We start from the raw sequence: 23095 nt of genomic DNA on the forward strand, positions 1-23095 counted from the left end.
GTCTATTTTGTTGCACAAAAACGCCCAGTTCCGAGAAATTTGGAGTAAATTGTTCGTTCGGCCATGGCATTGACGTTTCAAAAAGTGCAATTTGGAGCAATTACTCGTGAAATACGCCGTAAGAACTTCAAGATATTGCTTTGTTATTAGTCGAAGTACGGAGTAAATCTAACTAAAAGCGAGATGTATTTACCTGTGAATAATTAATTTAATTTCAGTGATCGGGAGTGGTTCGAAATTTAGCAGAGAATTTTAACACCGGCCTACCGGCCATTCAACCAAATTCCAAACTTAAGGGAACTAAAAACCGAAAGTCCCCAGAAAACAACGCGGGTTGCATAGCCCAGTTCTCAAAACAAGAAACAACATGAAAAAATGTGGGAATTTTTTGCCAAGTTTTGTGGTTAATGACCGGTAGCCCCTTATTAGAGATTGTATAATTTATTATCTCTCGTCTGATTCTTGTACTACTTAAATGGATCACATTTTCAGATGCGTGGGGACTGTCCTGAAATGGAGAGATATTGGGGCTCATTTTCTTGAAGACTGAAAGACTACACACATGAGGGAGCAAGGAAATCATGTTGAGGTAGGAAATTACAATAAGTTCATTTTTTATGTTATAATTCTTTTATTCACCAGTTTTTATACAAAAATATAAATGCACAAGTTGATATAAAGACACTCAACACATATTTAGGACTTCTGGCTTCTACTTCTAATACTTCAGTCTTCTTCATACCAATATTTAAACCTCTCCACAGCATTTCTCCATTTATTAAATTCCTCAAAACACCGTTTCCTATAAATGTGGTCAGCTGTTGGACTAAATAATTTTTGTACTTTATTAAACTTTTTTATTTCTTCATTGGTCTTCCAAACACCGGCTATAATTCCCGCTAAAAATCCTACGCCTAAAACGGACATTTCAGTAGAGTCCAGTCTTTCAACTTCAATTCCTGTTAAATCTGCAAATAACTGGCAGACGAAGTCGTTGTTTGAAACTCCACCATCAACTCTACAATTTATTTGAATAATTTAAACTTTTACAAAGATTTAACTTACGTGACTTTGTAGTACTCCCTATTTCGTTCTTTTTTTAATGTTTGGAATGCTAGCACAGCCCTGTACGTAATTCCTTCCAAAACCGAACGAACTAGATGATTTTTAGTTGTGGTTGGTTTGATTCCCAAAAAACCAGAACTCGCTTTTTCGTCATTTATCGGCGGCTAAATTAATATTATTATACTCTTATGTGGTTACTTAGATAAATGCTTACACCCAACCCACTAAAAGCTGGTATAAAATAAACCCCATCGCTGTCTTCTACACCAGTGACCATGCCGTAAATATCTGAAGGTTTTGTCACAAGTCCTGCAAAAACCAATAATAATGATTTCGTTTAAACAACAAAAATTTCACTTTCACCTATATTCAAGAGCCACTGAATTAAAGAACCACAGTCATTACACGCAACTTCTCCAATACAGGTCACTTCATTTTTAATTTTCCAAGCAACTAGGGGATAAATCCCTGTCACACTTGTATGAATTTCCCCAGCGGTGTTCACGTCCAAAAAGGCCCCAGTCCCTAGAGTTAACTTAATATCGTCAGGTACGAAACAACTAGAGGCAAACATTGATGATGACTGGTCTGCCATCTAAAAAATTAAATGAAACTTGGCAAAAAAAATGTTTACATACAATACAGCGAATCGGTATCGAAACCCCGAAAATTTTTTCCTCCGTCGACCCAAAATCATAATCGTTTGGCACCACCTGGGGGAGGATCTCCATGGGGATGCCCAGAATGACTTTGGCCCAGGAGCCCCACTCGAAAACGAACGGGTCGAAAAAACCGGTGGCCGAAGCATTGCTGATGTCAGTTACGTGCAATTTATTTTTTGTGAGCTTGTGTAATAGCCAAGTATCGATTGTCCCGAATTTTGCGTTGTGTTCACTAACGGCGGTTTTAAGCACGGGGTTGTTTTGGAGGACCCAAAGGAGGCGGCCTGTGGCCTGTTAAAAAAAGTATGAATAAAAAAAAATTAACTAAAGTGGTGTTTTACATGGTTTGCGGCAAATTTTAACCTACTTCCAATCAAAAACCTGTTGCTTCTCGTGACGAGATACAAACTGTAAGCTGCGCAACGAAACGCCTTCACAAGGAAGGACGAATTCAGCTCCTTGCATAGATTTTTCGCCCTTATGTCCTTCCACGTGATAAAATTGTGGAACGGTTTCCCGGTTTGGCTGTCCCATGTTAGAAACGTTGATCTTTGTGTTGATATTCCAAGACATTTAATGTTTACAATATCCAAGTTTGCATCTAGAATGATGTTTCAAATAACTGATAAATAAAATAAATAATCTACCTGAAACGGCATTTTTTATTATTTCTAAAATTTGTTCCCAAAGTTGGTCCGGATTTATCTCAACGAAACCGGGCTCTGGGTAAATTAATTTCACCTGGAGAGGTTTTTGATTAGTGGAAAATGCGAAATTGCGACTTACCGTAGACCGAGCAGAGCCAACAGTTTGAGCTAAAGAATTTAAAATTGTGCACCTTATGGTCGTGGTACCGATGTCCAAAGATGCTACGTAGTCATTTGATGGCATTTTACTAAAATAATCGTTTTTTTTATTCATTTAATTGTGCGCACTATTGGAAAAACAATAAGCAATTAAAATAATCAATGGTGTAACACCTACTCGACTGGTTTTTCTATGGTAAAGCGATGATAATAGTACCGATTATGGTGTAGTTAGAATGAGCAAAAACTGAATTAAAATTCCACATCCGTGGGGCAATGTTCAAAAATTAAATACTTACAAGTATTTATGTAATTGAGGTTTAAATGAAACGAAAAACAATTTTAATGGGTGTGTACCTGTAAGTGAATTTCAATTTTAATGCCTTTCTGTTTTAATGTTTGGTCATAAATATTTACGTTTACAAATTTAAAATATTTAAAACGTACTGCTTTGCAAAATATGTGTCACACTACTGTGTTTATCGTATTATTGCCTACATAAATTATTGCGCATGACTGACTTTGGTACTATACTTTAAACTGAAGCATATCTCACTTCTCTGCTCCAGTACTATTTCTACAAAAGATAAGACGATATGTGGAATATCATCTATGAAGAGGACAATCAAGATAAATAGTGACCTCCAACTTATAAGTTGAAAACTATTTAATTACAAAAAAATATAGAAATAAATTAGCGTTTGATGATGTTAAAGATTATTTTTTTGCTAGAACATATAATTGTGAATAATTACTTTGAATTAAACAATTGTAATAAATAAATAAATAAATAGACGTAAAATTAATAGCTCAAGCAAACAATAATCATGAACGTATTGAGCAATTTTTTTTATAATCTTTCATGCATTTTTTCGTTTTCGTTTCCCCTTCATTTACGACAGCGATTTTTTAAATTTAAAAACGTATTTTTCGAGGTGCCCCAGTCTTTAGTTAGCTTTTTCGAATGTGGTTTTGTGAAAAAGTGCGCTTTAGAAATCTAGTGACTACCTGTCCCCCATCTAGACAGCCAGTAAAACGCGTGAAAATTTCCAGACTCCTGAAAATCCTCTCCCATCTGAAGGTTTAAAATAGCGTCGCGACGTCAGGGTCAGAGTTTGACGGCGTCGGGCCCAGCGAGCTATAACCTAGTCCGAGCCTGGCAATCAGCCATGTACGAGCGTCGCTAATTTCCTATCTTTGGTCCAACCACTTAAGCAATTATTATCTTAGTGTTTTGTAGTGAAAGTGTGTAGAAATCAATAGCCTCATCATGGATCCGGAGGCATTCCTCGATATCGCCAACCAGGTGGTCAAGCTCAAGATGTTTCCCTATTTCGACATTGCGCACTGCACCTTGTGCGCCCTGTCCGTCAGGGAAGACCTGGGAAGCGGTAGGTGGAAAGTACACGTCAGTTAATTAAACCACGGCTTTGCCGTTCCACTTTGAGAGGCCGATCGGATATGTATCTACTAGTTGATTGTTACTACTAGTAATAAGTCGTTAAGTAGGTATTACGGATTTGTTATATAATGAAAGTTCGGGAACGCGCTTGCGTGCACGTGCAATTTTTATCTTTGAATTTCTATTCAAAACCGCAGGGATTCGGACTGAAATTAAATTGTCAGCTGTTTTCAGATGCAGCTGCGTTTTTAAAATCAAATTTTTGGCTTCGTGGTGCCCAATTTTCAATTATCAAAACAGTAATCGTTTTAATAAATAGGTTTCCAGCGTTGAGTTCCCAAAAAAAGTGAAAAAAGAACATAAAGATCGCCTTTTTAATAATTTGCGTAAATAAAATACTATTAATTTTTTGTTATGTTAGTTGTATTGGAGCATCAATTTTTTTCTTTTAGATAGTGTTTAGGTGTTTATGTAGTTTTACTTAATGGGCAATTTAAATTATCTATTTTTTTATTCTGAAATACGTAAGGATAACACATACATAATGCATTGTATTTTCATTTTACTTGCAAAAAAACACAAAAACATTACAATTTTACAAAACTTAGCTTACCTGGGACCAAGGTTGATTCAACTAACCAAGACAGAGTGCTATAAAAAGTTTGGAACTTTCACAAGAAATTATCTCGGGTCATTGCTTCATTCATTCATGGTGCATGTTTTATGCAGCTGCTTTTGCAGCAAAGACTGGCAGAAAGTCTAGTGGAACGGCTCTGCGCAATTTTTAAATTTTGCTACTATTTTATAAAAAAAAATTGCAGGCGCTCAGGCATTTTCGCGCAAACATCCCCTAGCATGCTGGTTATCGTACATGTTGGTGGTGTTTGCTGGCGGAATGGTGGCAAATGGACTCTTGGCAGAACCTATCCTTGCACCTCTCAAAAATACGCCACAACTAATAGTTGCAACACTAGTTTGGTAAAAGTGGTATTTTTAATAACACTTGATACATTTTTGAGTTAGGTATGTGATTTTTTATACTCCTATTGACCTGGGGTATAAGCTTGCGAAATTTCTTCCAATTAAAGTCGTCTTCTCTGCCATGAAAGAGATTTACAGATGCAAGAAAGTATATGATGGAGTGACTCACGCCGCTAAGCTGTACCCCAACGGCTATCTTATTATGGTCATTATTGGGACCTTAAAAGGTAACGGGGCCGGATTTACAAGGCTACTGGAACGTCTTATGAGAGGTGTGTGGACCCCAACGGCTATGGAATTCATGCAACCCAGTTTGTAAGACTTACACACAATTTTATGTTTTTTTTTGCTATTTATTTATTTACAGCTACACGAAAGCTTCCCTTGTCGCTTCCATCATCTTCATTCTTGACAAAAAGACGGAACTGATTTCGGCGCCACATGCCCTAGTTTATTTCGGAATTGTTATCTTTTTTGTTTACTTCAAATTGTCTTCCATTCTGCTGGGAATCCACGATCCCTTTGTTCCCTTTGAAAACCTGCTATGTGCGTTGTTCTTCGGCGGAATTTGGGACAGTCTGGCCAAAATTTTGGGCAGGGGCCAGTTAAAGGAAGGTGAATCCAAAGATGCGAAAAAAACCAACTAAATTGACTCAAGTTACGAAAAAACTAAATTTGATAAAGTGCGGAATATCAAATTTATTTTTCTCGACTTTTGATTGAACCAAGACTTGAACAAATAAAGTCCTTCGTCTGACTCAGACCTAGGATTCTATTTGACTGTTGCAACTTTAAGCCAAATTGTACCAAAATAATTGTATTTATACTCAATAAATAAATTCCTCTGATTTGATCGTTTTATTAACTCTTACAAAAATAGGAAATTATTTAATCCGTATTCAAAACTAAGCATACACCTTGCAAAATCCAATGGCTAATGTGTTCAGTCGTGCCTAAGTCGGCTTCAAACACGAGCCCCACACCCATGGCGTTCCTCCGTTGAGACGTTGTATAAACTGGCGTTCTTAACGTATTTTGTAACTTTAATCGGAAAGCCTCAATCGGTATAACATTCATAACAGGCAGCGGTTCAATCAAAATTTTTGGCGAAGACCTTCGCAAACACCTATTTTCAACATCCCAGCCTGCGCCTTCCAAATACAACCCGTGAACCATACAATTTCCCTAAAATCAAACACATAACTGCAAGTAAAACCACGCAAAAAATTACCGCTGGTGGCCGTAAAGTTACGTCATTAGGATCGACGTACTCGGAAACACTTGTGTACAAAGTCGATCTATCTAACGGCCAATTGTTAAGCCGACAAGCTATTTGTACCAAAGCGGCAAGGTAGGTTTCAGGAATATGCAGACCTGAGATCCATAAAACAGCAGGTTCGCCGGTGTTCGACTAGAACAATGCGTAATAAGAGATTCTTGCATCTCCACGACATACCCAATTAAAGAACTGGTCTTGCCGCTTTTCAAAATGTTCCATCCAACCGCCCAAACTTTTACAAGTCGCTGGACTTAGTTTCCTCCAAGCGTTCGGCAAGTGCCCGTTAAATAACGAATAGGCCACATTGTCCAAAACCGCGTCCATGCCGATATCCCCGGCTAAGGCTTTCAGCAGCTGGGTCAGAGTTCGCCTCATTGCGGCTATTAAATGATTGAAGCGCTCCAGTTCTTGTAAAAGTACGACGACAGTCGGCGACATCACTCTCTGGAAGAATCTCCGGACCTTCCACACTTCGTACTCTTCCGGGATTTTTTGCAAAATATCGTGTGTCACATTTTCGATGAATTCTTCGCGGCTTATGCCTTCGCTACTGGCAGCTGTGAAAAAATCGGTAAACACGCGATGTTATTATTGGTAGTGGGTTTACATGTTTGTGGCTGTAACTCGATCAGTAGCCGCCACATTTCTTTAGTAGCTTGGGTGTAATAACCAATTTCTGCATTTGGGTGTAAACCAAAAACTTCCGGACTGTTGGCCAATGGCAGTTCATCGATCACCTCTGAATAAACAATTTTATTTTATTCTACACAAACAAAAATATTACCGATATAATCATCTTTGACACCGTCTGGCGGTATGATATAATCAACAGTGCTGTCGTGGTAAAAATGAAACGGTTGGAACGTATCAAAGAGAAAATCTCCCATGTATTCATCCATGTATGTCGCAACTATTCTTCTATCAAAATCATCAATGACTCGTCCCCCGTACATCACTTCCCCAATCAGATATTTAAGACTGTTCCACGGAATTCTCGTATCTTTAGCTTCCATTGCTTTCGTCAGATACGTGTCCAAAATTTGGACACAGACGTTAAAATCAGATTCATTAAAATCGTAGCAAATATTCCACCCGATTTTGTCATACTTTCGGCGTTCTTGAACCACGGCGTGAAAGAACGCCAGGACGTAAACCAAGGACTTGTAAACCGTATGTGTGCAAGCCTCCAAAGTCTGTGGTCTGATTTTAAAGTACGTATTCCTCAAGTTCAATTTGAGACCGTTAGGCGGTTCCGTCACCACTTTGAGCGAACTTTGGAGGATCCCAATGGGAAAATTATTGACAGGATCAGTTGTCAACCAAAGCCGAAAATCAGGATGCGGTTTTGAAACCTTCTCTAATTGCTTCTCCAACTGTCTTATAAAAGAAAGCAAAAGGTGGCAGTTTTGGAACATCAACCACTGGCCCCTTGCTATTGCCGTGTCCAACAGTGCCAAAGCTGCAGCTTCCTGGCCTTGCCCCAAAGACAAGTACCTGAACTTCCCTCCTCCGAACCCACTCCGATCGGCCAGTTTCATCAACTCAGCTGTGGGGTCCGACCCGGGGCTTAAGACAAATATGACCGGAGTCATTGGACTGCTCTGTTCGAAAATGCCATCAAAGCTGATAACTGGCGGCATTATGTATTCTTCCCCTGTTACTTCCGTTATGTAATCAGCAACGGCTCTGTAAACACGATCGACTCGGAAACACCGCAGGAGCATCAAAATCTGGAACGGTTTCAGCCTGTGTTTGTAACCGCAAGGGAAATCGGTCGATTCTGGAGCGTCCAGGTCGTACCAGTCTTGCCAGTCTTGCACGTGTCTTTGCACGTCGTCGGCCAAATTTCCGAAATCTTCTGGGAAATCTGCCGTGAGTTTCATCAAATCGGCCCAGCCTTGAGCAGTGATAAACTTCGTTGGGTTCTCTCGCGTTGTCTTCTCCAAACTCACCGAACCCTTGATGAAGAAATCGAGCTCCGTTTGAGTCACATTTTGCTCGTTTTGTTGCAACTTGGTGGTCATTTGGAACGAGAATAACAGCTTGTGGACTTCGAAAATTCCAGTGCATCCGTAATCGTAGACATTTTTTGTTAAAGTATTGATTATATTAAGCAATCGCTTCGCGAGGATTGTGTGCGGTAAAGCTTTTCGTAGCGAGTATGCGAAAACTTCCAAATACGAAGCTAGGGAGTATTGGTACATTGCGTTAACCCCAGCCATGTCCGACAAAACAAAGAAAAGAATTGCCCCACGTCGGGACACCGGCCGGTATCCATCCCTGAGTTTATTAATATCATGAGCGGTTTCCGCAGCTAGTAGCAATTTATCAGACACTTCCTTGGCCTTGGTTTTGGTGTTTTCCAAAGTGTCGACCAACTCCACATTGTCTAACATGTTCCCAGTGGTGGTGGAAAGTTCCCTCAGGAGTGAGTCTTCAAGATTCTGGAGCAAATTTTTATTCTCACTCGTTTCTTCAATCAAGCTTTCCCGCTGTTCTTCTAAATCCGGCCGTTCATTCCTAACGACAACACTCAGAAGTTGGTCCTCTAAACCCGATAATGTGACTGTGTAATTGATAACAACCGCGCTCGCATAAACTGCGGGGTTAAAAATAGGATTTGAGAATTTCGTCGTCATGTACATCCGGAAATGTGGGTCGTAATCAACCTCCTTGTCCCCCAAAACAACGAAAACTCGCCCCGACACATTCCTGATATTTTTCTGTATTACATTTTCGGCAACTGGATCTATGTAATCGTCCACGTCTTGGAACAAAATTGGGGAGCCATACTTTATAGCCATATCCAGAAATTTGAGAAAGTCGTGGTCATTGAAATTCAGGATTTTCAAATTGTTCTTTTCCTCTTTACGTTTGATCCAGTTCAGGGCTTGCTGTTGGGGGTCGATGCACAAGGGGAATCTGGTCCCTTTCAGGGTCAAAATACCATTCTGGACTGACAATTCGTCAGGTGGGAGCCCTTCCGAGTTCCAGAGACTCACTTCCACATCGTTTGACAAATTCGCTTCAATGCGATAGGGTTGCGTAAGCGGAATTCCTCTATTAATTATATCTCCCTGCCAGTCGTCATAAATCATTTCCTTCCGGAACTCATAAGTGAACGGTCCAGCATAGCTCAAAAACGCCGAGGATAGTAAACAGTTCCCGACCAGTCTTTCTTTCTCTAAATGCAACATTTCCAAATCTTTCGTCCACCGTTCTCGCTCCGAACTTAAACCAGTGATTAGTTTATCAGCGGCGATGAGACGTCGCATCATAATATCCGTCTCCTCTTGCAATTCTTGTCTCCGTTTCATCGCAGCTTCGTATTTCTGGTTCAGTTCGTCTAGCGCTGCTTCAAGTTTTGCAATTTCGTTGTAGAGTTTCTCGAGACTTTTTTTCGCAGCGTCGTATTCTCTTTGCAACTGCTCTACACGTTCTTTCTTGGGCTTCACCTCTCGGTAGACGGCACAGTAGCCCAGAACTGCTTGAACAAACTTCAAAAGCCCAAAACCGGCCTTGCTGATCGAGGCCATGTCGTCTAGTTTACTCGATTTTTTCATGTGGGCTTTCACAGCGCGAATTTGTGCCTGTGTGATTAAATCACAGTTCATTTCTTGGAGAGTTCTGAGGAAATTGGCCTCGGCCATCATTCCTTTGGCTGTTTTCCACGAGATTTCTTTGTAACCTCGGACTATAGCCACGCATTCGCACACGATTTGTACAGCTTCTGGTGGCGTGGCAAATGATCGAATTTCCGTAATATCGGACTTGTCCAAGTCTGACAATGCTAGACGTGCTACCTCCAAAGCGGGCATGGCTGCGGCTAAAGCCTCTTCAGCGTCAGCTTGTTCCAGACTTATAATACGAGCCTGTTCTTCGATTTCGCTGCTTTTCAACGACGCCAAGTCTTTCTTTTCGGTTGCTTTTCTCGTCCCTTCGTCAATTTCAGCCAACATTGCTTCACACGCACGGGTCGCTTCCTCCACTCGTATTTTCTGTTTTGCTAGTCTTTTGTTCAAAACCGCCAGTTCGGCACTTGCTTCTTCAATTTTTGTCATTCCGCTTTGGAGGCGACTGCACTGACTGTCGATGTACTGATTTTTTTCTTCGAGAAGTTTCAGATAAATCTGCATCAAGTCCAAGTAGTGTTTCGGAGTAACGTAATTTTTTCGTCGCAACTTTATCAGATAATTTCTAACATACTCTTCTATACTCGTGTGGACATGTACCACATGTTCTATGATATGGTCTCTGTAAATTTCCGGAATTTTGGGGTTTTCTTTGAGGAAGACTGAAGCTACGGCAAACAGTGCTTGCATCGGCCAGTGGAAAATCCAGTCAATTGTCGTGTTATTGACCAAGCCGGGAAAGCTTCTACATCTTTTGCTCAAAATATCGCCTGACGGTGACATCGAAAGCACCATATGCAAATTATCAGCACACCGGTGGAGAAAATACTGCCAAACTGCGTCTTTTGCAATTCCGTAACCCGCATTTTTTGCCGCAGTCCTCAGCTGCGAAATAATTTGTTCTTTTTCATCGTCGGTGAATAACGCAGGAACTATTCCAATCATTAGTATGTTGTTAATAAATTCTAAGAAACCTTCTTCGACTATTTGAGCAGCGGTGAAGTAAAACACCGTCGGTTTGCCCTCAACTCCCAGTTGATTAAAGAGTTTCTTCAAGTCTTCTTTGAACATCGTTTCATTGTAGCCTTTACAAAGTACGATTTTAAAAATTTCGCAACCGGCTGTGAAAGCAGCGATTCTTGTGAGACTCGTCTTGCCAGAACCCCCAACTCCGACCAACATAACGTGGCCTCTTTCCAGTCTTATCCCTCTGTGGATTCGTGTCAAATGTTCCAAAGCATCGTCAAACAGAACAATGTTTAACTTATCTTGACGTTCATTGTAAATTTCCATTATTTCTTGGAACAGGAAGAAAACTGCTTCATAATCGAGCAGATCTTCGTAATACCGAGCTTCGTCCTCGTTCACTGCATTCCGATAATCACCGAAAAGCAAAGGATCACGCATTGAATACTCAATCACGTCGATTCTCTCTTCCTCCTCTTCTTTTTTCTCTTCTTCTGGTTCTTCGGTGGGCTCTTCAAACTCGAAATTGGACATTTCTTCAATATTTTCGGGTATCGCTGGTGGTTCTTCCTTGACCGGCGTCGGATAAAACTTCTCAATTTGTGTTTTAATTTGCGTCGTCATGAACTCCTGGTCTTCAGTATTGATAAGTCGGTCGCAAATCACTCTCGTAAATTCATTCCGCCACACTCTCACGATTTGATGCAGCGCAAAGAAAAATTTTGGTGTGGTTTTGCACATTCCCGCCACGATTCGAGAAAGATCTCGCATGTTGAAGATATAGTGGAACTTGCTGGGTGTTGGCGGTAATTGCACTATGATAATATTGTACAAATTGAGCGTCATAGTGATCAAGTTCTCCGCTTGTTGCACTTCTTCCGGGAATTGTGATAAATGCCCTTTGAGAATTGAGCTGTAGATGTGGTGGAGGGTTTCAGACGTTGGGAAAATCAAGTTAAAGACGGAAAACTTTGACATGAAACGAGGATCAACCTCGTTCCGTCCGCCCCCAGCAACTCCCATAGCTGCAAAGTACGACACGTCTTTGAGTATCTTCCAGTTGAGGTCTTTTCCTCGATCGTAAAATCCCTTGCGTTCGAAAAGTAATTTCAAAAGTGCGATTGGTTGCTGGGTTCCGTACTCGTCCACTTGGGGCATGTTCATGTCGTCGATGAAACAAATCAACTTTTTGCCCAGTGGAGGGCCGTAGATGTCTTTCGTTCGTTTCTCTACCGCTGATTCCAGGTTTTTCTGGACATCCATTGACGAGGTTCGTGACGAAAAGTTGATGTTTAGTAAGATGTTGACGTCTGGATTCAAGCTTCGTAAAAAGTTTTGAATGATCGCAGTTTTCGAAGTTCCAGTTTCCCCAACTAAGATAATAGGTCTTCCGATTTTGTTCATTAAAGTCAAGAGGTAGGTCACGCGGACGGTGTCAATTGTCGGAACAAGAATTTGCGAAAATCGTTTCGAAACATCATGAACATATTCGGGCACTATCCAGTCCCAAGCAATCCAGACTTCGTCCTTTACATTGAAATAGTACTCGTACAAAGTCGGGAAAGCACCAGGCATATGCCTTCGATCAGCCTTATTCTCAACACTATCCTCTTGCTTTATCATCGAACACTGCGACTTGACAAATTCATCAAATTCTAAGCGACAGTCGGCAACTAGAGCCGCACCAATTGAGTTATAGACACAATAGAGGAAGATCGATTCGAGTAAATCACTATCGACTTCTTCCTCCGGATCACGCGTATCTTCCACCGGTTGTGGATAAACAGAATCTATCATAAAACACAGCTGTGTTATCATGTTCAATCCACTTTGGGGTATCACTGTTTTCAAGGGCGGAACTTGTTTGTTCGCCACTGTCCCTTCCAAAACATACGCCATCAAATCAGGAATATACTGTTCGTACAAATTCTGAAACACCTCTCGTTCCGGCGGATGGTTCCTGCTTTTGACCCATCGGTCCCAAAACGGTTGAAAACCCAAATTTTTCGGATCAACATAAACCATCCCAGCGCGTGAAACGGTCGCCGGCGAGGCATATTGCAAATCGCCAACTTCAAACAACAACGCACAGACCGGAGTTTGCAACCTGATCCTCTCACCATTGGCGAGAGTCAACAATTTATTGTCGTCCATCACCGAATTCATATTTTCAATCCACAAAGCGTCAACATCGCCATCAAACAAAATGTAGCGTCTTTCAGGTTTTTCGGTCGGTTTATTCATCTCTCTGAAGATGTTTGATAAAAGCCCATCCGTCCAGTCCCTTGAAACAGGGTCCAAAATCCCATACAGTTCAATAACAGAACAAGCTTTAGGATTCAGTGTGAAAATTTTGGTTTTGAGGCCTAGCAAAGTCTGCGCACGTGCTAGCGCTTGAATAACCACCGTTTTTCCTCCACCGGTGGGTCCCACCAGCATGGTGGAATGCCGCGTCATCATGGTTTCGTAAAGCTGGACGACTTTATCGACTTGGTACGGCAAAACAATGTACTGGTACTTATCCAGGACTTTTTCCACGGCGGAATTAAAATCGGGATAACCGACTCGCGGACAATCCATTCCGGGGAAAAGGTCGCGGATCAAGCCCAAAAACAAGGGAACATCCTCGTAAACGAATTTCGGGTGGTTCATATCGCGCAAAGCTCGCATCAGGACCAAAGCTTCGTTCAAATCGGGAGACGCTCGTTTTAAAACACCGGCCATTCGCAACACCGCGTTCAAAGCCCTCAAGCCCCAATCGTAGTGAAACTGTTTCGACAATTGCTCCCGTGCGAGTTTATAAAGCACGGTCATTTTTTTGGCCAAGACTTTGGCTTGGAGAAAACCATCGGAAAAAAGCGAAATCAAGCAAATCATTTCCAGATCGGGGACAATACACACCACCGGACGAAACAGTGCTTTGACTGATTCCGGGAGCTCCGTTCTTCCGGCATAGCCCGGATTCATTGTGATAAAAATACCTACTTTTGAGTCGAGACTAATTTCGGCGCCTTCAAAAGTGAATTTCTCGAGTTTCAACATGAGGGCACTTCGGATTGTTTGCAATTGTGTGGAGATTACCGACAAGACGGAAATGTCGATTCGGTTGAATTCGTCAAAACAGCCCCAAGCGCCACATTGAGCTAAGCCGGCCAGTGTCGTCCCGATTGCCTTAAAGTCCATTCCTTCGCCACAATTTGTGACAATGCAGAGCAAAGCCATTGCTTTGGCCAAATCTTTGGTTGTTTCCGTTTTTCCGGTTCCCGCAGGCCCGGCTGGTGCACCGCCCATGTGCATAATAAGGGCTTGAGTGATTGTCAAATAAATTCGATCAGTCAAAGGTGTTATAACAAGACGGCCGTTTAGTCCCATATATTCATAGCCATACTCGAAAGAGCCGGTGCATTGAACCACCCACAAGTTGTCTAAGTTGTTAACCCAATAAAATCTGAGCTGACTCTCCCATTCAAATTCCCTAATATCGGTCACACTGTTCGTGACAAAACTTTCAATAATGTCGCGTGCGTGAACTTCGATAATTGCAATTGTCCGAAATTTAGTTCGATCGTTTGCGGTTAAATCAGCCCTCACTGTGATCACAATCTCGTCAAGTTGCTTATTGAGTTGTTCAAGGTACTCCTTCATGGCCCTTTTGTTGCCTTTCTTGATTTTGACGAAAACATTTTCGACCTCTGCCGTCCACCAGACTTGACTACCGGCGAGACAAATCATTCCCTGGAAGTCCAGCATCCACTCCGACCGCGGCCTCCTGACTTTCCCGTAGTTGTAGATCGCACTCTTTGTTATAAACCGATTCGAACGTCTCATTTCCTTCAAAACATCGTTCATCCAATCCTCCACTTTCCCAACAACTTGAACGGCGCGCCGAAACTCCATCACTTCTCCTTCGGACGAAATCATCGCACTTGCAATCATCTTGTCGTTGTTGTCCAAATGCATCCGCAGCGATTTGATATTATCAAACATTTTAATCATGTGTTCCTGCACCACTTCCGGGTTACTGCTGCCAAGAATCGACAAGAGTTCTTCCGTTGAAATGAAGTAGAAGCGCGGAAAGCGGCGCCGTTTCGAATCCAGATAGTCGTTGAGCGACTTTTGGCACTTGTCCAGACCTAGACCCAGGCCCAGGAATTCGTCTAGACGTCCAGGCGCGTTACAACACTCCATAACGTTTGGTTTTTTTGCCGTGTCGAGCATAATTCTCCGAAAGGCCTTATCTATATCGTCAAATTTCTTCGCCTCTTCCGGTAACTGGGCCCGGATGTCTCCCCCAACAAAAATTCCCTCGAGATACAACCACTTTCGCTGCACCGACAACCACTCATCGATCACTTCCCCGATATTTGCTAAACTCTTCTCCAGCTTTTGCACTTGTATCAAGAACGGGCCGACAAACTGCGACCCTGCCATGCTCTGGAGATTCATCGAGTTGTCTTCAAGCACTTGCATGATTTCCTCAGTCGAACCGACGACGTAACCGCGATCCTCGTGTCCTTTCATGTGTTTGTGAAGAATGAAATTCAAGTTGGTCCAAGTTTCCGCAATTTGCTTCACTCCCTTCTCGATACTCAACTCTTTGATCGCATGGTTGATTATCTCTTCGGCAATGTCTTGGTATCGGTGCAGCTCCATGGCAAACATGTTGTCCAGAGTGAACCTGTCGGGAGACATGTCAAACTCAATCCCGGTTTTCTGCATCAACTCCTGCCAGTGCCGCTCCCGCAAGGCCTCGTTTTTCAACGCCACCATCAAGGGAATCACATTTTTAAACTGCTTCATCTTCAAGTCCAGCGTTTGCCCCACTGGGAGCGCCCGAATTGTTCTCGGGATTTTGCGGTAATCTTTGATAAAACTATCGATACCGTCGCTTAAAGCTTGCGGGTCTAGATTCGCCCATAAGGTGCGTCCCCACACTTCCCTGGCATGTTTTTGCGTCTTGTAGAACTTATAAATGATGCCCATTGATTCATAATCGCTTTTTACCCGTAAATAATCCGAATAATCAGCCAAGGGTATGTCAAAAAGCATCTCAGCGTTGATCAATTCGATGCGACGTTCCTCCGTCTCGATGAATAATTTTGCATACTCTTCCATAAGGATGAGTCCTTTGTCTAAATCCTCGCCGACGGCACCAGGCCCCTCCTCTTCAAATTTCTTGACAAATTGGGCTAGGAGATCGCAAAATTCGCCGATTTCCGCGAGAGTCATTTGGGCAAACCTGTCTTTGGTCAATTCCAGCTTTTGTTCGCGATAAAGCGCCGAGAAATGCAGCGATTTCCATTCTTTTTCCAACTGATAGGCCAGTTCTTCATGCTCGGGGCTGAAGTAGATGTTGTGTTGCCTCAAAATCCCGTAAATGTCTTGACAGTTGAGATAATCCAACTCCATGTCGACGTTACTTTTGAGAATTGTGGCGATCGCTTGCATTACCGACTTAAATTTCTCCAAACCTTTGATGTTCTGGTTGACCAAAGTGCGCAATTCGCTCATTGTGCTCTTCATCTCGTCCATTTTTTCCTTGGTTTTGGCGTCAAGGATCTGGCCGAGCGTGTTTTTCCAGTCGATTGTGTGGTCGGCTATAGTGTCCAAGAGGGGCCGCAAGTTCAGTCGAATACACATGATGTCGAAGTAATCCTCGTGATTTTTCATGTCTTTTAAAATGTCGGCATAGAACATGAACTTATCGTCGTACTTTGAGAGTTGGTTGTTTTTCTCAATAAACTTCTCACAAGTCACGACCTTATCGTAGCACCAGATGTTCCGGTAACGTCGCCACTTTTGCAAATGCTTGTGCACCTCCAAAATTGATTTTTGGGCGATGTCTTGGAGTTTTTGAAGCACGTCGCCGATATCGGGAACTTTCAAGACATCGTCATAGAAGGAGTAAACAAACTCCTCGCCTGAGGGGAGTTTCTGTGGCGGGCACAGCAAGCACATTCCGTTCATCCAGCGCGGAAAGCGCTTCAGTTTGTCGAGAAAATCCTTGACATTTTTCACCATAATGTTGTAAATTTCGGCCGACGTCGGCCTCAGGAAGAGTTCCGGTGTTACCACAACAGCGTCGACTTGAAAAATCGGCTTTTTCAGTTGCATCTTGCTCATGAACGTTTCAAAATTGCGAAGAGTGAAACTGATGAAGGCTTTGTAAATCTCAGTTTCCCAAAATTGGTAGCTACTTGTCATGTAAGGGGACCGTCCGGTGTTGCTACCCAAGGCCAGGGTCTCAATTTTGATCAAAATCGGGCCCAGACTTTCGTAGATTTTCAACATTTGGCAAACGCGTTTAATTCGCCAGTCTAACATTTCGTTGAAGAATTCTTTGCAGGGTAACCGCTCGGGGTCCTCGTCGACTGTCTTATAGTCGAAGAGATTAAAAGACGACAAGTGTTTGATTTTTGACTTGAGTTCGTCTTCAATGTGCACCACTTGGTTGTGCAGATTTTGCAAGTAGTGGATTTTGCTGAGACACGTCCTGGCGTATTCAACGATTCCCAAGGACGTCCAGTTGATCCTGGACAGTCCTTGCTGGATGAACAGCTCCACGTGCTTAATCTCATTCCTGAGCATATTCATCTAGCAAAAACCGACCTAGATTTGGTTTTACTTAAATTTTTCACGTACCTGTGGAGGGCTCAGTTTCTTCATTATCGAATTGTATTGCTCCAACATGTCTTTAACCGCCGCAACGTCCTTTTGTAACCGCTCTTTTCTCGACGCGATCATTTTAATTTTATCGGGCAGTTCGTATTTTAACGAATCTAACAGCTCTGCCCCGCGGATGCAACTAAATAAATCGTCGTCGAAATTCAGAGCAAATTCGATATTCTGCTCCAGGACGATCATATCGCCCATCACTTCGTGCCACGTGAGACTTCTTTGCGACCGGATTTTGTCCATGACCTGACTGGCCATTTTCTTACCTGACACCCATTTGACGACGTGGCCTGCGGTTGATATTTTGAGAATTTTCGGCTGGGAACGCACTTGTTGCAAGCTTCCTTTACTCGTAGCTGTGGATTGCGAGTGAAGGGTTGTCACACTTTTTCCCACCGATCGACGCCCATGGTCCATGGCTGTTTCGGAAAAAATAAAATTTGCCCATGGTCAAGCTCACAACTCACTTCTTGAAGGAACAGCACAATTGACAAATTTAAGAATCTCCATTTGCATCGCCTGCTCCATGACCGGAGTCGAGTGCTCTAACCAGAGTTCGTATTTGAAATTTTGGTAAGCTTTCAAGGTTTTGACCAACTGGAGATAATTTTTGAAAATTTCCTCTTTCTGTTCCGAGTGTTGAAGCTCTGGCACTTTTTGGAATTTCAAAACGGGCATTTTGAGCAAATTTATTAGCAATTGGACCCAATATATCGCACCACCATGTGGGGGATGGTCCTTACAAAGCGGAGGGTGACGTTTATTTCGCTAAAAACCAATCATAGTACGATACTTTTGCCAAAATTACCTTACTAACCGTAAATGAGTCATCGATAACTAAAAGTTCTTTATTAAACTGGTCCAAAATCACGTCAAACTTTGTCAACAATCGGTCGAGAATAATTTGCCGTGTTCGAACAGTTTTCAACTTTGTGAGCATTTCTAGCGCACTTTCGGACGATCTTAACGTCTTGAAGCTCTGATCAATGAACTTGACTCCTTCCTGTTCCAATTTCCGGACCTCTTTGTAGAAGAAAACCATTATGGCCTCCCAGTTTTCTTTGTGATTTTCGCTAAATATGTCAAAGTCTGCCGATTCGATTTGTATGACCAGTCGTTCAACTCGTTTGGCAACGTTATCGATTTTTTGGGGATCCACAACCATAGCCCGCAATTCGGGGCCGAAAATGTTGTTAAATTCTTCAATAACTGTCGCAACGTCATATAAGTCTTTACACACAGTTGCCATATAATCAGATTCAGCGAACAATTTCTTTTTATCAAACTCCCATCGCTGTCCTTTGCCCGATTCTTCAATTTTCTGGCGAGTCTCCATATAGGAAGTTTTCCAAATTTCGAGCATTTCTCGCGCCGTTTGAGTCAGTTTTTTAATGTGTTCGATCGAGTTTCTAAGGGGATTTTTATCGAAACAAATTAAATGTGAATGATGCGAAATACCTGAAGAGAAATTGGGTGTCCAAATTCGCTCTAACTTTTTCAACAAGGCAAAAGACTATTCTTTCCATCAGTGGTACCATTGTTTCGTCAACACAGTAGTACCGCGACAAGACCCAAATGAGATGGAGTCCTTCAATAAGGACAGGAATACAGTCTCTAACCCGAGCAAAATCCTCACAGGATGTTACAGTCTGTTAAGACAACTTGAAATAAAATTAAAAAATGTAATAACAAACCTTGAAATGTCTCAAAATTGTGGACAAAAATTTGACGTTGTCTCGGGCTTGGACGTGATATTTTTTCAAGTCAACTAAATAGTTCATGAAAGCGTCAATAATCGGCGATTTTGCCTTTTCTAGCAACGTATTCACTTTCACAACCATTGGTTTCTTCAACTGTTCGACAATCGAGCTCAAAGCTGCTTCCCTTTCCCTCCAATATTCGTATTCGGGTATTGGCCCTTGTCCTTCAGGAGTCTGTAAAAACATTTTTTAATTTTTTATCTAAACAGATAGTTTGATCAGTCATCACTTTTGCCAAATATATTTCAATGACTTTGAGAATATGCCGTTCCCACGCCATAACAATGTCTTGCAATCTCTCAATCAAATTTTTGTCCTTGATTAGTTCTTCATGCGGAAGATCTGACTGTAGTTCTTCAGGGAAGACCGTCAAGGGAAGATCGATTTCATCATCCACGTGTTCTATAGTCCAGTTGAGTGATTTTTCCAACGCCAGTATTTCAGTCATTAAATCATCTCGAATTGGCGTTTCAGAAAGTGCATTCGCTTCTGGCTCTGCTTCAGCATCAGGAGTTGAGGAACCTGCACTAGTTCTTGCCTTTTCTTGAATTGCCTTTGTTTTTGATTGGGTCATTGACATTTTTCGGTAATCAGAGGGTGTTCTGTATGCGTTGTTTTCAGTTTTAAGCTTAACATCCTGCGCCGAACTTGCTTTCGGCGATGTTGCTTTTTTAACCGAGGGCTCGCAGAAGTGTTCCTTCATCAGCGGTTTAAACTGCTCTTTCATCAGGTGTTTTAATGAGTTTAAAAAGTTGCCGTTGCACGAGCCGATCAAAAAATACGCAGGCATTTCGGTTTCGGCTTCTTCGTAGGTGTCAAAATTCGAAATCGAAATGCCTTCCTCCGTCTTCCGAAAGAGATAAACGAAGCGTTTGTTGTCGGTATTGAGGATTGCCTCGTCCATGGTTCCGAAATTTCCGTGCAAGATGTGATCCACGATTAGTTTTTGTATAATTTTCTGAAATATTGAATTAATTGAGTTTCTTAAATAGAATGGATAGTTTTACAGGGACGTAAATAATTTCCGGTTCCTCCTCCTCCTCGGCTGGAGTTTCCTGTTCGGGTTTATGCTTTTTCTTGTGGCCTTTGCCCTTTTTACCTTTTTTTTGCTTTTTCTTTTTGCCAGTTCTCGGACTTGTGGTACCTTCAGTACTGGTCTCAGATTCGCTGGTAGGTTTCTTTTTCTTTTTGGTTTTCTTTTTTGATTCTCCTTCTGTTTCTCCGTGTTCTCCTTCTGTTTCTACGTCGGTTGATTGTCCGATCGTGTCGGTCACTTCTGAAATTGTTCCTTGTGCTGGTGATGATAGATCTTCATGTTCTTTATGTTCTTCCGATTCTTTGGTTTCTGTTGCTTCCGAACTTACGGGTTCGCCTTCTTGAGGGGTTTCGGTTTTTGCTTCATCGATGTCTTCTTTGTCTGTTCCTAAACCAACGATCACAAAATTTTTAAAGAAGATTACACTAATATTTTATTTATTAAACAGAGAATAATAAAAATAAATTTTTTGTTAATTTTTTCACCTTCCGCAGATGGGGTAGATCTAGGAGTGGATTTTTTGCTCCCTTTTTTCTGTTTTTTACCGCCTTTCTTTCCTTTCTTCCCTTTAACTTTTTTTCCTTTAGACGGCACATGTAGGTCTTCTTCTGGTATTGGCTCTTTTTTTACTGAAAAAAAATATTTTTCTCTTTTGTTTATTTTTTTTTCATTTGAAACGCTTATCCATTAAATATCAAAAATTATAATTTATCTAACTGTTGCCATTTTCACAAAGATATTCAATTAATCGTAGTAAATAGGTCATTTGAGAGGTCAATTAAGAAGATAATTTTTTTTAAAGCATTTTTTTATAATTTAATTCACAGCCTAGTTATAGGCCAAGGATAATTGAAAATTCGCGTATTTTAATAAAAACAGTCCAAAAATTTTAGTCTTCTGAGCCATTCCGAGTCCCTTTGGCTCGTTTTATAAGCGAGAAATTATGGGAAATTAAGGTTTTTTCACAAAACTAAGCGTAAATCTACGTTTTTGGGTAAAATAAATACAGAAATCTTAAAAAATAAGTCATACAAGAATTTTTTATGACAATAACGTAAAGCTGAAAAATACGTAGTATCTTCAAGTTTCCCGGTACCTGTTGTTTCTAATGTCAAAAAAATGTCAGTTTGCTGTCAAGATTAACATAACCTTAGTTTTTGTTTAAAATTTGAGTTCTGAGGAGAGTCAAAAAATGAAGAAAACAATTGTTGTAAGGCAAAATTTACGAAAAAGGTCTTTCTACATTAGTCTAAGAAGCTGTTTATTTTGGTAAATCGAAGAAATACTAAAGGAAGTAGTCTTTTTTTGAAAAATGGATAACAGTTTAATTATTAAAACCGAACCAGTTGACCCTGTTCCTAGTACCTCTAAAGAATCAGAAGGAGACTGCAGTAATGTGAAGGAAGAAACACCAGTCAAAACTGAAGCCAAAGTAGAATATTTTCATTGTGAAATTTGTGCCCTACATGAACGTTATGATTATTTTGGAAATAGTCCACCTTTCGTGAGGCATTATAGACTTCTAGAAAATGCGTACGTTATTGAAGACCCTTTTGTTCCACCCAAACAGAACGAGTTTATTATATTAGGGTCACATTGTGTAAAGTGTGGGAAAAGTGTTTGTAAAGACATTAATTGTAGTTTTTATTATGACGGTACTCATTGCATTCACTGTGCTAAAAGCTCTATTGATTCATTTCCTCCAAATGTGCAACAGAAAATAAATAAAATTATCGTTTAACAGTGGTACTGTTTTATTTGTAGCACTCGTATTTTTGGAAAAAATCTGGTTTGTCAGTTTCACATTCAATTTTTTGACGCCATAGTAATGGTACAAACAAATTAACAATAATTAAAGTACCGGATTTTTTTTATATAGTGGCGGTCAGCTCGGTTTGCGTGTGCGTCATCAATTTCATTTTTTCATTACCAACACAAAGCTGTAAAAAAATTATCAAAAACAATGCAAATTTAAACAACTAAGGGGTATCTAAGGGTGGTATCCTTGAACATTAATTTACATATGCACTTCGACAACACCATCAAGTGTCACGAATTTGTCAAACTGACATTGACAGTAAATTATAGACGTCATCGCATGGTTGTCGAAAGTGTTATCGGTGTTAATCGCAAGTATTTTCTGTTCGTTTATTGTGTTTTGTGATTTGCGTTTCGTTAGGTTTTTGATTCTGCGTTTATTAGTTCTTGTTTTGTGAATCTGTATTTTTTGTAACAACTCATAATTTAAACACTTCGTAACCTCAAAAAATATTTGATAGTTTGTCACCGCTATGCCCCTGCTATGTAAACGTAGTGACAGAAATGTCAGATGACGCACACGCAAACGGAGCTGAGCGCTACCATACAAACCTTTTTCGTTTGATTTTTTATTAATTTTAAAGTTTTATTTATTTTCGCATGTTTCAAGCAATATTTTTACTCATGGTAAGTTGCAAAATGTTCGAGATGAAGTTTCATTTACCGATTTCAGGCACCATGATTTCCTCATCTACCAGCTTCTCATAGGAGGTCTTGTAGATGTAGAAGAGCCTCCTGTGCGCCTCGTCCTTCTTGAGGAAATCATCATCCAAAAACGACGACAGCTGGTATTCCAAATCGTCGTTTTGGGCCATCATCTTCTCGAAATATTCGCCAGAATCCAGGCCAAAATACTTCGTGACGCTGTTTTTGACCCAGTCCCGGCGAAAATCTGTAGCCATTTTTTAATATTCAATAAAAAATCCTAAAAAAATATTCTCGTTTCAAAAAAAATATTTTGTTGACCAACACGTTTCCATGTACACCGTTACCATGCTGACCCCCCGATTCGA

At 41.0% G+C, this 23095-nt stretch overlaps 3 protein-coding genes and 1 long non-coding RNA gene across 12 annotated transcripts; 2 read left to right on the forward strand and 2 right to left on the reverse strand.

The window, feature by feature from the left end:
• The first annotated feature begins 303 nt into the window (after positions 1 to 303).
• LOC135265605 (uncharacterized) lies at positions 304 to 868 on the forward strand. The gene is made up of 3 exons (XR_010333322.1): positions 304 to 434; positions 493 to 589; positions 643 to 868. It is a non-coding gene; the product is annotated as an uncharacterized LOC135265605 (long non-coding RNA).
• LOC659733 (uncharacterized protein) lies at positions 612 to 4685 on the reverse strand. Of its 8 annotated transcripts, none has more exons than XM_064355400.1 (9): positions 4549 to 4684; positions 2514 to 2622; positions 2375 to 2468; positions 2069 to 2328; positions 1704 to 2018; positions 1429 to 1660; positions 1280 to 1374; positions 1066 to 1229; positions 612 to 1018 (listed from the first exon to the last, which is right to left on the reverse strand). In XM_064355400.1, the coding sequence occupies exons 2-9, from the start codon at positions 2616 to 2618 to the stop codon at positions 727 to 729; spliced, it is 1557 nt and encodes a 518-aa protein (XP_064211470.1). In that variant the 5' UTR covers positions 2619 to 2622; positions 4549 to 4684; the 3' UTR covers positions 612 to 726. The 8 variants fall into 8 exon arrangements, with proteins under 8 accessions (XP_064211470.1, XP_064211468.1, XP_064211469.1 ...); XM_064355398.1 differs by lacking the exon at positions 4549 to 4684 and adding an exon at positions 3542 to 3682; XM_064355399.1 differs by lacking the exon at positions 4549 to 4684 and adding an exon at positions 2891 to 3063.
• LOC659661 (uncharacterized protein) lies at positions 3565 to 5764 on the forward strand. 2 transcript variants are annotated; one of them, XM_015981335.2, is made up of 5 exons: positions 3565 to 3704; positions 3774 to 3924; positions 4757 to 4913; positions 4959 to 5231; positions 5284 to 5764. In XM_015981335.2, exons 2-5 carry the CDS (start codon positions 3804 to 3806, stop codon positions 5561 to 5563), a joined length of 831 nt encoding a protein of 276 aa, XP_015836821.1. In that variant the 5' UTR covers positions 3565 to 3704; positions 3774 to 3803; the 3' UTR covers positions 5564 to 5764. The 2 variants fall into 2 exon arrangements, with proteins under 2 accessions (XP_015836821.1, XP_064211471.1); XM_064355401.1 differs by having other exon boundaries at positions 3661 to 3924.
• On the reverse strand, positions 5760 to 23056 carry Dhc98D (Dynein heavy chain at 89D). Its single transcript, XM_015981327.2, has 14 exons — positions 22747 to 23056; positions 20750 to 20893; positions 20236 to 20651; positions 19458 to 20186; positions 19163 to 19402; positions 18927 to 19117; positions 18286 to 18877; positions 17936 to 18236; positions 17436 to 17887; positions 6980 to 17387; positions 6803 to 6934; positions 6373 to 6752; positions 6148 to 6327; positions 5760 to 6101 (listed from the first exon to the last, which is right to left on the reverse strand). The coding sequence occupies exons 1-14, from the start codon at positions 22982 to 22984 to the stop codon at positions 5805 to 5807; spliced, it is 14700 nt and encodes a 4899-aa protein (XP_015836813.2). The 5' UTR covers positions 22985 to 23056; the 3' UTR covers positions 5760 to 5804.
• Between the last annotated feature and the right edge of the window lie 39 nt (positions 23057 to 23095).

The sequence above is a fragment of the Tribolium castaneum genome, chromosome 3, assembly GCF_031307605.1.
Source record: "Tribolium castaneum strain GA2 chromosome 3, icTriCast1.1, whole genome shotgun sequence".
NCBI lineage: Eukaryota > Metazoa > Arthropoda > Insecta > Coleoptera > Tenebrionidae > Tribolium > Tribolium castaneum.

Bases quoted from the DNA above. Each gene is read 5' to 3' on its own strand.
- LOC659733 (XM_015981329.2), bottom strand. From the start codon at position 2,648: ATGAATAAAAAAAACGATTATTTTAGTAAAATGCCATCAAATGACTAC. The intron at 1,375-1,428 runs GTGAAAGTGAAA...TGGTTTTTGCAG, and splicing joins TCAGTGGCTCTTGAATATAG to GACTTGTGACAAAACCTTCA. The intron at 1,230-1,279 runs GTAAGCATTTAT...ATATTAATTTAG, and splicing joins CAGCTTTTAGTGGGTTGGGT to CCGCCGATAAATGACGAAAA.
- LOC659661 (XM_015981335.2), top strand. From the start codon at position 3,804: ATGGATCCGGAGGCATTCCTCGATATCGCCAACCAGGTGGTCAAGCTC. The intron at 3,925-4,756 runs GTAGGTGGAAAG...AAAAAATTGCAG, and splicing joins CAGGGAAGACCTGGGAAGCG to GCGCTCAGGCATTTTCGCGC. The intron at 4,914-4,958 runs GTAAAAGTGGTA...TTTTTGAGTTAG, and splicing joins ATAGTTGCAACACTAGTTTG to GTATGTGATTTTTTATACTC.
- Dhc98D (XM_015981327.2), bottom strand. From the start codon at position 22,984: ATGGCTACAGATTTTCGCCGGGACTGGGTCAAAAACAGCGTCACGAAG. The intron at 19,118-19,162 runs GTTTGTTATTAC...TTGTCTTAACAG, and splicing joins CAATTTTGAGACATTTCAAG to ACTGTAACATCCTGTGAGGA. The intron at 6,102-6,147 runs GTAATTTTTTGC...GTTTGATTTTAG, and splicing joins TAACTTTACGGCCACCAGCG to GGAAATTGTATGGTTCACGG.